This window comes from Octopus bimaculoides, chromosome 2, assembly GCF_046866305.1.
Source record: "Octopus bimaculoides isolate indiv1 chromosome 2, ASM4686630v1, whole genome shotgun sequence".
Classification (NCBI taxonomy): domain Eukaryota; kingdom Metazoa; phylum Mollusca; class Cephalopoda; order Octopoda; family Octopodidae; genus Octopus; species Octopus bimaculoides.
Window position 1 is genome coordinate 276,724 of NC_142929.1, and position 12,759 is coordinate 289,482.

A 12,759-nucleotide genomic window follows, 5' to 3' on the forward strand; every position below is an offset into this window, starting at 1 on the left:
CAGGCTATCTTGCTCCCTCGACTGTGGTCACTGCAGAAGCTAGAGCTAGATGAATGGCTTGTCAGAGCCATCCAAGCCAAGTACATAGGCACTATCAGTAAGGTAAAAGCCGGCAATGACTACAGCAACAAATTTAGTGTTGCAGGTAGGAATTTACTTGTCATAGTCCACCAGGTCGTAACAGGAATTTCTGACCAGCAGTCCTACTATATACTAATGACCTTCTTCTTATAGCAGAATCTGTAGTAGAATCAGAAAAGAAATTCCAGGTGTGAAAGCAACACCTGATAAAAAAAGAGCTTATGGTTAACTTAAAAGCCAAAGTTCGAGTAAGCAGAAGACAAACCACGAATACCTTCAGGGGAATGGTATTAGTGGTTGTTATGTACAATAGAGATGTTGGTAAACATTCCATGCAATGTAGTTGAATCACAGAAAGGTTAACAGAGAAAGTAGGCCTTGTGTGAGACAGGTAATGCTGACGAGGACAGCTGCATAACAGAGTGTTGATTACAAAATGTGGGTGGAACTTAAAGAGGGAGACTTATGTAGACAGGGGACAAAATAGTGAAGAATAACTTCCAGATGTTGAGTGTCATGGAGGAGATGACAAAAGATGGGAATGTTCAGCAATTTGCTATGCTCAAGAAGAACCCTAAAAAAAAAAGTGTCTACACCCCTGACCCAATCGGTCCCTGATGTGTCTTCCCCAACTCCAATTCCTGATCACAGTACAATTCATTTACTTTCTGTGATTATATGAATGAAACAGAACATATTTCACCCCCCCCCCCACAGTTTTATACTATCACTCTCTTTTCTCTGGAATCACTTTGTTTCTTGCATAACATCCCTTAACATCATTAATTCCCCTTTCACCTCCACTCTTACATACCCTTTCATTCTGATAATTGTAGCCCCACTACTTACTTTCATCTCCCTATGTACCCATGATTTTGGCCCTGATACGGAACATCTCTTGCACACTACCCATCCCACCACATCACCTCCCTTACCCAGTCCTATTTCCTTCCCCCTTCAAATTGATATTCACCATTTACCACATCTCTACTCAGGTTTCCTATTCACCTCCATCTTACAAACCTTGCCAACCCATTCACTCTGTCCAATCCTCCTCCTCCTCCACACTCCTCTCTAATGTTCACCTTTCTGTAATTTGAGGATAATGCCACGACACCTTTTCACCATCTTCTCTCCTTTACCAACTCGGATACCCAGCTGTGCAAGACACCCGCTTCTATCCCCCAGTAAAAAGCTATCTCCCACAATACCATGCCCCACCCCAGTTAAGGGGTCTTGGTGACCTCTCTTGTGCTACATAAAGAAAAGCACTCAATACACTGAAGTAGTTGGTGTTAGGAGGGTGTCCAGCAGTTGAAACTAAGCCAATGCCTTGTAGCTCACTGGCTTCTCGCAAACTGCCTAATCCATGTCATTATGGAAAAAAGATGTTAAACAAAAGGATAGATATATATATAGATGTGCATGTGTATATATTTATATATATATAGATGTGTGTGTGTGTGTGTGTGTGTGCGTGTATATAGTTATATATATATATACAGAGAGATACACATTTTTGTGCTTTAATTTCACAAGGTTTTTCTTCCAAAATATTTAACAGGTAAATGTAAAACAGCATTTTTGGGGTGGGTTAGATAAACTTTAGAAGATCATAATGTTAAGAACTACAGGGTGCAGCAAAATGATCCGACACATTTGTAGGTTTCATAAAAATAGAGTAAAGAACGATGTTTATTTTCGAAATGTACATATAATACCATTTTGTTTCAATTGGTACCATTTGGGATATTTTGTTTTTAGTTGTCAACATGAATTGGACGGGAAGGTATCATGCTTTCAATGTGAAAATGTTTATCAAAAACAACAAATCCGTAACTGCAACACAAAGAGCGCTCTGTGTGCATTTTAGACTTGAAAACATGATCCTGTACCTACTCGAAACCCAATTTTGTTATGGATTACCAACTTCAGAGCTAGTGGATCAGCTTTGAAATGAGAACTGACTGGCCAACCTGGGACCGCCAAAACTCTGGGAAACAAGGCAGCAGTAAGAGCTGACGTTCTCCACAATATTCTGCACGGAAACACGCCGCTGCTCTTAGGCTTTCCAATAGAAGTTTGCAAAGAATTCTTCACAAGGTAATGCAAGTGCATCCATACAAAATGGTTTTGGCACAAGAACTCAGCGAAAGAGACTTTGAAACTAGCAGAGCATTGTGTTTGGAAATTCAACGTGTTCCCCATGCAGCTCTCATGTTGTTCAGTGACAAGGACCATTTTCAACCGTGTGGCAGCATGAATAAGCAAAACTTCCAATAGCAGGCTGAGAACAACCTTTGGGAGTTGCACAAAAGCCCCTTGCATTGTCCCCAAGTGACTGTATGGTGTGTGGTAGCAGAATTCGGCATTTGGGGTTCGTACTCCTTCTCAGGGGACAATGTTACAGTGACCGTGAACCCTGATCGATATTGTGTGATGCTAGAGGCTTTTCTGAAACCCAAACTGAATGAACTTGATGACAAGGGACAATGTTTGGTTTCAACAGGATGGGGTACCAGCCCACACTTCTCAATGTGCAATGGGGATTTTGAAGATGTTCCCTGCTCATTTAATCTCATTGCATGGTGATATTGGTTCAACCGCCTGATCACCGTGTGATTTTTTTCCTGTGGGAATACCTGAAATCAAAGGTATACACTCATTGCCCTTGATATTTATTGAACAATTAAGATGCCATTCGTCAAGAAATTGCTGCCATTCCACATGACCCATCATGTTATGGACAACTTTCGTGAACACCAACTATGTGGACTGATTTAATTTTTAATACCAAAGGAGACAAAATGGTGTTCTATGTACATTTGGAAAATGACACATTTTTCATTCTTTACTTTGCTCTCATTAAAACTACAAATTTGTCAGATCATTTACTGCACCGTGTACCTTCAGGAATAGTATCATCTAGAAATGAATCAGTGACTTTTTTAAGATAGTAAGGTGTGACCTATGGGAGATCTAGTTGCTATTTCTAGTAGGGGCAAGCAAATAAATTCCTTCATTGGCTCAATTTATTGAAGATTAAGAATATTTGAGGAGACTAAGTGACATAACCAGCAGATGATGACCTGGAAGAAAACAATGGCTGGATGAAATTGGAACAGATCACAACAGCAGTCTAGCACCTTAAATTCCACACAACTTACTTGAAAATTTCCAGATATCAATAAAGGAAAAAGAAATTTACCTTTCACCCATAGTAAGATATTTGCCTGGTCCGCAGTCATAACTATTGAACTCTGTATTATCATAAGCTTCTTTTAAAGGATTCCACTCATTTACATCAAAGGAGGCGCTAGAAAACAAACAACCCGAACATTACAATGGGAACAATAGCTAAAATCAAGATGCTAAACAACTGATATGATCAGGGGCTGCGAGCAAGACACACAAACATTGCTGGTCTCAAATGCTTGATGCACAAAACAAGTTGCACTTGTACTTTACAATAAGTTTGGTAGCAGTTTACAATTAACTGAGTGAAATTTAGAGCTAGAGTTTTTCATAACATTAATTCCTAGTTTCAGGTCCCATTCAATGGTTGCAATTTTTGGTGTCATGAAACCACACACACCTTTGTTATAATGATGCTAATGTAAGTAATAATAATATATATTTAACTAAAGCTCTTCCTTTCACAACCTCCCACACTCTACTCACACTTCACACTGCCACATATCAACAAAGAGAATGTTTTGACAGATAGAAATTGCAAAGGATGTCAGCTGATTTGCTGTTAAATAAGGGAACTTCTGCAGGGTCATTCAACCTGTTGGAAATAGTAGCCAAATCTCTCAAGTCACGTCTTAGTGTGTTTAATTCAGGAAGAATATACTAGGCAATATGGTAACATATTCCTTTCTGTAAAGCAGTTGGTTTTAGGAAGGGCACCCAGCTGTAAAAAATCATGCCAAAGTAGACAGTGGAGCTTGGTGCAGTCCTCTGGCTTCCCAGCTCCTGTCAAATCATCCAACTCATGCTAGTATGGAAGGCAGACGTTAAATGATGATTATAATAATTCCACATCCAGACAGGTATAAAATCTCAACTATACTCTACATTTCAGTCTTTCTTTTAAAATTGTCAAATATTATATGAAGATTTTGGCTGCTAGTTCCGGTAAGTTGAATAACCATAAAGTTCTGTTTTTTGTTGGTTTTTTTTGCAAAGATTTTGAAATCTTACCTGTTAGACATATTTCAAAATTTCGTTTTGCCTGAAAAAAGAAAATTATCACAAATTTTTATAGTTTATAAATGAAAAATAAAATTTCTAGACTTTATACCTACCCCCATGTTTTTCAGATTAAAACTGTTAAACCAATATTACGAAAAAAGGAAAAAAAATCTTGCTTTCTAGTTCTTCACCAAAATTGAAATTTCAACAAAATAACATTAAAAATGATTTCCTACCAATCAATTCAATTCAGGATGCTTCTCTTTTTTTATATTTTGTTAAGACATTGATTTATTAAAAAAAAAAATTGTTCATCAATTTCAAACGTAAGGAATAACAGAGTTACTTGCAAAGGGAACAGAAAAAGCTGTCAGCGTATGCAGCAGTGGTGGGATCAAAGATAAGCGACGTAGCGAAGAGGTGAGTGGAGCTTGTGGCAAGTTTCGATACATTTGCAGAGCAGCTAACAATGGTTTTTATGGAGTCCAGCACACATTCTTGTCAAACATATAGGATGTCTTGAATGCAGCAGCTGGGGTTAACAATGGCCCCAAATTAGAATTAAGGAAGCTAGGCACTAGTGTGATTTTCAAAAAATAAATCATGGTAATTAGGACTACGAACTTCCAAGTTTGTCATTATTTAGTCTCTGGTTAGATTGATAATCAAAGCTGTTTCAGTCACAGGGTATACACAACACACACACACATATATATATATATATATATATATATATATATATATATATATATATATATATATATATATATACATACACACACACACACACAGTTATCCGACTGGGTGGGGAGTTAACTTGGACAAGTGTCGACCAACAAAAGTGAGGTGAGGAGTTTCGAAAACCCCACGCGAGACGGCTCTTACCTCCTAACTTTCAGAAAAAATGGATAATTTCCAAAGAAATTTACTCTAAAACACCTTTCAGAGTGTGGAGATTACGAGTAAATCGGAATTTAATATGAAAAAATGAAATTTCCAAAGATTGTGTTGTCAGTGAGTGTGTGCGCTATTTTTCTTTTCACATTAAATCCCGATATAATCGTAATTTACACACTCTGAAAGGTATTCGTAGAAAATTTCAAAACAAAAAAAAAACCCCCATTTTTGTTAGTTATGAGAAAACAAAGCCAATTTGTGTGAATTTTTCTAAATTCCTCTTCCCACATGTAGACAATTTTTCTTTTCTTTTTTCACAATTCTGATATAATCAGAATCTACAACATCTGAAGTGTATCTCTAGAAAATTTCATTTTTCTGAGTTATGGGGAAACAAAATTGGTTGGGGGGGGGGGGGCACACATGAGTAGGTATGTCTCTATATATCCCAGATGGAAGGGACAAAATAGACATGGTCCGAAACATTGCCACAACAAACCCCGATTAAGGAAGCTAAGGGCATGGAGATGATAGAACTGTTAGACGAGATCCTGGCCCCTCTTCCCAAACAGGATGAAATCCTAATGGTTAGAGTTTTGGGATACATCTTCGAGCGGAGGTAAAGAAGGATACGCACGCCACCAGTTTTCGGCCTGACCCTTAACACCGGGGGTGCCTTCGTCTTTCTTCGAAGTTTTTTCAACAAGAATAATTTTCAAAAATGTTTTTCCCCATGTTTCAAGCAAAATAATAAAATCCGTGCGATTACCAATTATTGTTTTCAACAACTAAAAATCAATTTTTAAAAATTTTCTCAGTCAAAATAATACAAAAGCTGCATTTAATTAAACTGAGTTTGGCCACTAAGAAGGATCGCCGCCGATATCAGGATTAGTTAAGGATTATTCTTGCAATTCCACAGAAATTGAGATGTAGATTAGGCTAAAATACTAAAGAGAAAATAAGTAATGGTTAAACTTTTCTATTATTCCTCCTAAAATAAAATGTGGGGGATTATTTCTCAAGTGAAACACGTGTTGTTGCAGGGACAAAAAATGGATTTTCTTTAAACCATAAAAACTATATTAACTCTGCTTTAGATTTCAGAAATAAAAAGTTTTAAATTAAATTTTTAAATTACTTAAAAGTGATTAAACAATGTTTTTGCAGGTAATTTATAATAATTAATTCAAAGTCGGATTGAATGACCAATTGTTATAAATTCTTTCTACGTCGACTTCGATTCTTGTGGAAAACATTTCATTAAAAAATATATAAATATAAAGATACTCGTTAAAGATTTTCGGGGTTTTTTTTTTTCTATTAAGTTGCATTTAAGAGTTCACATCACATTTGGCGCATCATTTCTTCCACATACAGGTGTGTGTGTGTGTGGTGAGAAACTGAAAGCAAAATTTAATGGAATGACGAAAATAACTATTCGAGAACTGTAACAATGTGTAAGAATGTTGCTAAACGACAACTAAAAATATTTTTGCTTTTTAGCCACATAGCCATCATAAATGATGCAGTAGTCCGTCCCCACTCTCGAATCGCCCCCCTGCCAGAAGTTCATCTTGCAGATCCTTGTTTTTCAAACGACCAATATGCGTTGTAAACTTTTAACACTTTCACTTTTTTTTTTAATACTTTATTCGAAGAGATATTTGTAAATATCAGTTCCAGGTAAATTTGAACTTAAAAAGACCAATTATTTCTCGAAATGGGGAGGGACCTTGTCGTTAAAATCGACAATTATCAGGGCCGCCAAGTGGCGATGGTAAAAGCGACCGTGCTCCCTTCGTCTACATAATTTCTGGTTTGGACAATCATTAAAAACATTACTATTTCTAACCATTATTGTTCAGTGTAAAGACAGAGAGACAAATGGGGATTAATAATAAAAAATGAACAAATGAGTGCATGCGATAAATCTGGACGCTTACCTGGAAAATAGCAGGAAGTGCAAGGAAAAAGAGAAATGTTAGCAAAGAAATGAAAGTTGGGCGAGAAGATGAGAGGAAGACATCAACAGAAACTGAAGAGAGGAACATTCATAGGAGTAGATGGAATTAGCCAATAGGAATAAGTGTTTATTTTCATCCAATCAAATCTGTCGTTATGAAAATAACTAAAACACGCTTTTGAGCGTTCAAGGGAGATTATTATGTTCCCTTTAATTTAGAATTTTTTTTAAATGCCATTTTCTTATGAAAATTATTTATTCTCTAAATCAATATGTTTTCAAATTTGTTAGCAGCTTAATATAAAATAATAATCCAATGGATGGGATGCAGCTATAAAAATGGAAAAGAAAGGAAAGCATTGAAATAATAAAAATGAGACAATTTGGGAAAAAGTAGCTTTAATAATCAGATAACCACTGGATTAAATATTACTATTGTTAATCAAGACTGTATAAATTAACACAGTATTTGAATAGTTGTTATTTCTGATAACTCTTTCTACATTGCTTTTGTAAATTCTTATATAATTCAAAACATAGGTTTGTAACACCTTTTAGGTACATCCCTCCAAGACTCAAGAATTTCAACATTACAACCACTACTATCACCCGCAACAGTTGCAAGATGACAATCGGGAAAAGAAACGATGCTTTGCTGCATCGTTCTAGTACTTTAAAATTGAAACCCTAACCCTTCAAATCTTTGTCAGGGTTTTTTCAGAATCCTCTTGACCACCACACACCCTAACCCTAACCCTAACCAAACTACATCTCTTCCTCACATTCCTGCCTACCACCCACTCCCCAATCCTGTCCTCACAGCCCTGTTTCTCTGCATCGTTGCTATCCAGTAGCCCTTCCCCCACTTCTAATATGCCCAAGTTTTCACTACTCACTAATCGTGCATCTTTGGCAATATTCAGCCACTTATATTATGACCTTTAGACCTCAACGGTATGCCCTGGCACTTGCCACCATCTATATATCTCTCTCTGCCTATACTCGATCATCCCATTTATAATCTGATCCCTGCCTCTTGTCAATGTGCTCAGCACTTTGCCACCATCTCTATCCTGATGTCTCTCTCTCTCTCTCTCTCTCTCTCTCTCTCTCTCTCTCTCTCTCTCTCTCTCTCTCTCTCTGCTCTTCCCTTAGGTTGGATAACAATGTATCTCCTTTGTGGCAGCACACCTGTTTCTGTCCTCATTCCTGATCTCTCTCTCTCTCTCTCTCTCTCTCTCTCTCTCTCTCTCTCTCTCTCTCTCTCTCTATCTCTCTCTCTCTCTCTCTCTCTCTCTCTCTCTCTCTCCGGCCAGATAACTTTGTACCTCCTCCACAGCAAGACACTTGTTTCTGTCTCTCTCTGTCTCACTACAACCTTTCATCCTCTGACACAAGATCACCTCCTCCAATACTCACTCTCCTCTCAAAAGATTTCTGTTTCGCAGGTTACTTGGTGACCCTGGCAGTGCTGGCCCCACTTAAAAAGCATCCAGTCTACACTGTAAAGTGGTTGGCATTTGGAAGGGCTTCCAGCTTTAAAAACCTTGCCACCAGTTCCAGTAAAACTCATACTAGCATCAAAAACAGACACTAAGTAATGATGATGATTTTAAAAACAGAAAATTAATTTTATTTTGTCTGGTGTCATTCTACATTTTTTTTAAATGGATGTTATGGTTCTGAAAAACATTTCTTTTAATATTTCAATTTTTAAGGCTGATTGTTTTTGATAATTTTCTGCTTTTTAGTGATTATAAACTGAAACCATTTCCCCCAAATCCCACTCTGTGTGTCAGACATTCACAGAAGCTGGATTTCTTTTCTTTTTTCTTCAGTGTAAAAGTATAGTATATACTGCCAGCCCAGTCCACCTGCTCTACCTACTTTCACACTTTTCATTACCACACCTGTATTTCATTCTTCTTATCACTTGCTTAAAACTTTACCCAAGTATTTTTTACCTGAAATACATCCTCATTGGAACTCCCTTGCAGTCCTACTTTTTTCACAGCCAAACACACAAATTCCAACTGAATAAACCTCAACAACATCAAATTCATCAATCAGAAGCTGCACCTCCCCTCTGTCTAAAATCATCTCTGCTACTGCATTCTTGCCATCTTTTCCTCACTAATTCATAATTTTATGCCCTGCTCCCACCTTAGTTTGTTAATTATTTCCTGAGTGTCATGAGATCATAAGGTCTGAAGTTACCTTGTGAATTGTGACTCTATGAAAATGAGCACTGCAGATGGTGATATTTTCCCAACAGTTCTGGTACCTCATGCTGACATCTGGATAAAATAACAATTAAACTCAATATAGTTGCTGGTTTCTGGGTGTGTCTGATTAGATCTGAAAACAACTGAATAACAAAATTTATTTTTGGTGTGTGTACAGTGCTCACCAATCATACCTAGAATATGTGACCCTGGTTGCAGCTACAATCAAACATATGTGTGTTTGTGTGTGTGTGTGTATATGTGTAGTGGCTTCATGCAGGCATAGCATGGATTCGATCCTTGATCGCCAAATTTCACTTAACAGTTCAACAGCACTTTTCACTTGGTAAAACAATAGTTTTTTCTGTGAGTGACAGCAGTTACATTTGCCAGATGCCTTCTCTAAGCAGAATAATGTCTTTGCCACTTCACCCTTCCAACCACTTCTATTTCACCAAAAGCTAGATTAAAGATAACAGACCGCCAACGAAATCTATTGTTCTCAACAATATGTCCATCTTTCTGACTAGTTTTGGATAGTTATAAATACTAGAATCTGGCAAGGCAAAATTAGTTAGTGAATGGACAACTAGAGTCATGGCCACAAACAGGCAGCCACTAGAGATCAAATGGCCAGAGGGAGACAGAAAGTTACAATCAGCGACTATGCGAGACAACTTCCCACGACTCTCACTTTCTTTTCTCTGTAACTTTACCAATCTCTCTCTATATATACTACTATGAGAACGTGTATACACATACCAGCCAATATTAACTCTTTTTTTCCTCACATGCTTTTCCATTTAATAATTCTACATACCAACCTGTTGTGGTTTTGGATATGTACAAAATAACAGTAAATAAATATTTTCTTAAACTTCGATCACTGTTACACACACGCACATATATATATTATATTATACAATATATACATATATATATATATATATTATATTATATTATATTATATTATACAATATATATTCATATTATACAATATATATATATATATATATATATATATTATATAGTACAATATATATATATGTGTATATATAAATTGCTCAGCATACCAATCTCCTGGAGACTGTTCAGGAATGTGCAACCAGACGAATAACCACCGTCAGGTGTCTATCATGCTCTGAATGTCTTTCTTCTCTGGAAATGGACACATTAAAACGCCAATGTCTGGCAACTGATCCAGCAGACACCCTCAAGATTATCTACCATTTTTCCAACAACAATCTTGGGCACCTTTTTGAATTCCATTCATCTAACACTCATGTAACATGCTTTCAAAATCAAAACTCAACACAGCACCTATAACTTTCAGAAACATTTTCACATTCAGAATTGCTGAACCATGGAATAAACTCCCTACATCAGTTGTTTGCAGTTGAGACACTACATCCTTCAAAACTTCCATGCTTCTGAAATTCGTCAACAGTACACCTGTTACCCCCCCCTCGCTCCCGTTTCGTCTTCCATTTTTTTAAGACGTTTTCACTGTTCACTTTTTGTGCATATTATATGCAATGTTCATGCAGTTTTAGTTACTTTTTCTGATGAGTTGCAGGGCACTTGGGTGCTTTTACATGTCACCACCATAGATGTTGCTATATGTCACCAGCACAGGCCACAATAAGGATTTCACTTGGCTCGACAAGTCTTAAGTGGTTGGATGAGCAGTTTGGAATCAGTCATGAAGATCAGGAAGGCACAAATATTGATAGCTTGTCACAAACTAAAGAAAGTCTGCAACACCAAATTGCCCAGGCAAATCAAAAAGAAGCTGTTCATTGCAGCTGTTGAATCAGTGCTATCGTATGGTAGTAAAATATGGACACTGACAAAGAAATGATCAAATGGGCTAAATGGATGTTACACAAGGATGCTACAAATGGCTCGATCTTTCCATACAGACATAACACAGGTTTTTTGGATAAAGTTTTTAGAAATAAACCAATAGGATTATTCTGTGAAATATTCATTGGTCCCACTAGTGCAAATTAATATCCATTCTTGTACACCAGAAAGATCAGAAATTCAACAAAGATTAAAATATCTAGGGCAAATGAAAGGGAATCATAAAAAAAATGGCATGATATGAGATTAACAAAACTTGACTAAATCAAAAAACTCAACATCAGATATTCACCATAGCTTCTTTACAATCTTCTGGAGTGGCTCTTGGTAGAATTCTGGTTTAAGCAGCCCATATAATTCCTCATAATTTTTAAATCTCTTGGAATTTTCAAAGCATTTTTGTGAATTTGTGTTCAACACATAAGAATTCATACAACAATGAAAAAAACTTTGTTTTTAATTTTTCAAATTTTTTTTTTAAATCACAGTCTGAATTTTTGGCTTCAATCCCAGGAATTGGCCATTAAATGTGTTTCTGGGGAGAAAAATATTGAAAAGCATCAATATGTCAGAGTGACAAAGAAGCAAGGAGGGTATCAGGTGGTTGTGAGATGTTCTAAAAATGATAGCTGAATAGCCCTTAAATCAAACACAAAAGTAATTTTTTTTGTGGGGGTTCTTTTCATAGTTGTATGAATTCCCATGCGTAGAATACAAATTTGCAAAAATTTTCTGAAAATGCCAAAAAAATTAAAATTGAGGGATTATACGGGGAGCTTAAAACAGAATTGCACCTGGCTCTCTTCCTGATGCATTTATGCACCATTCAGTTGAAGAGAAGAGATTACTGAAATTAGTTGTTACTTGTTTTGCCCCAATTTAGACATAACTTTTTGAAAACTGGAACATTATCAAATTGGACATCAACATGGGAAAAAATTGATGTGTAGTCCAACAGAGAAAAGAATATTGATTGTTAAACACTGAAAGGATAGTGGAAAAATGGCACATGACCTGAAGTTACTGAAACTTTAAATAAATCTAAAAACTCAACATAAAATATTCTCTATCTGCAGAAGTGGCTCTCTTCATGATTATATTCACACATCAAGCAATTAAAGAGAATAAATTACTGGTATTAGTCATTACTCATTTTGCCCCAGTTTAGTCAACCATTTTTGAAAATTTGAAAATGATCAAATTAGACATTGGTGTGTGAAAAATCTGACTTGGAGCCCAACAGAGAAAAGAATTTGGATTATTAAACACCAAAAATTATCTAGATATTTTATTAGCAAAGGTGACGCTTTAGATATAAATAATTACAGAGGCATCAAGCTGTTAGATCAGGTTATGAAAGTTACGGAGAGGGTCATAGCCCAACTAATTAGATGAGATGTAGTTTGGGTTCGTGCCAGGTAAAAGCACTACTGATGCCATATTTCTAGTAAGACAGCTGCAGGAGAAATACCTAGCCAAGGATAAACCTCTGTACCTGGCTTTTGTTGACATGGAGAAAGCCTTTGA

The 12,759-nt window shown here is 36.5% G+C and overlaps 1 protein-coding gene across 5 annotated transcripts in view; it reads right to left on the minus strand.

Annotated features, from left to right (window-relative positions):
• Positions 1–7,266, minus strand: part of LOC106870748 (tudor domain-containing protein 1) — a 61,813-nt gene extending 54,547 nt beyond the window's left edge. For 2 of the 5 annotated variants that reach the window (XM_014916941.3, XM_014916939.3), the window contains exons 1-3: positions 7,122–7,256; positions 4,288–4,318; positions 3,290–3,397 (exon numbers count right to left, since the gene is read on the minus strand). In XM_014916941.3, the coding sequence (XP_014772427.1) occupies positions 3,290–3,397; positions 4,288–4,298 (119 nt within the window). In that variant the 5' untranslated portion in view covers positions 4,299–4,318; positions 7,122–7,256. Of the gene's footprint in view, positions 1–3,289; positions 3,398–4,287; positions 4,319–7,121 lie in introns of all 5 variants that reach the window. The other 3 variants (XM_089340030.1, XM_089340023.1, XM_014916940.3) reach the window with 2 other exon arrangements.
• Between the last annotated feature and the right edge of the window lie 5,493 nt (positions 7,267–12,759).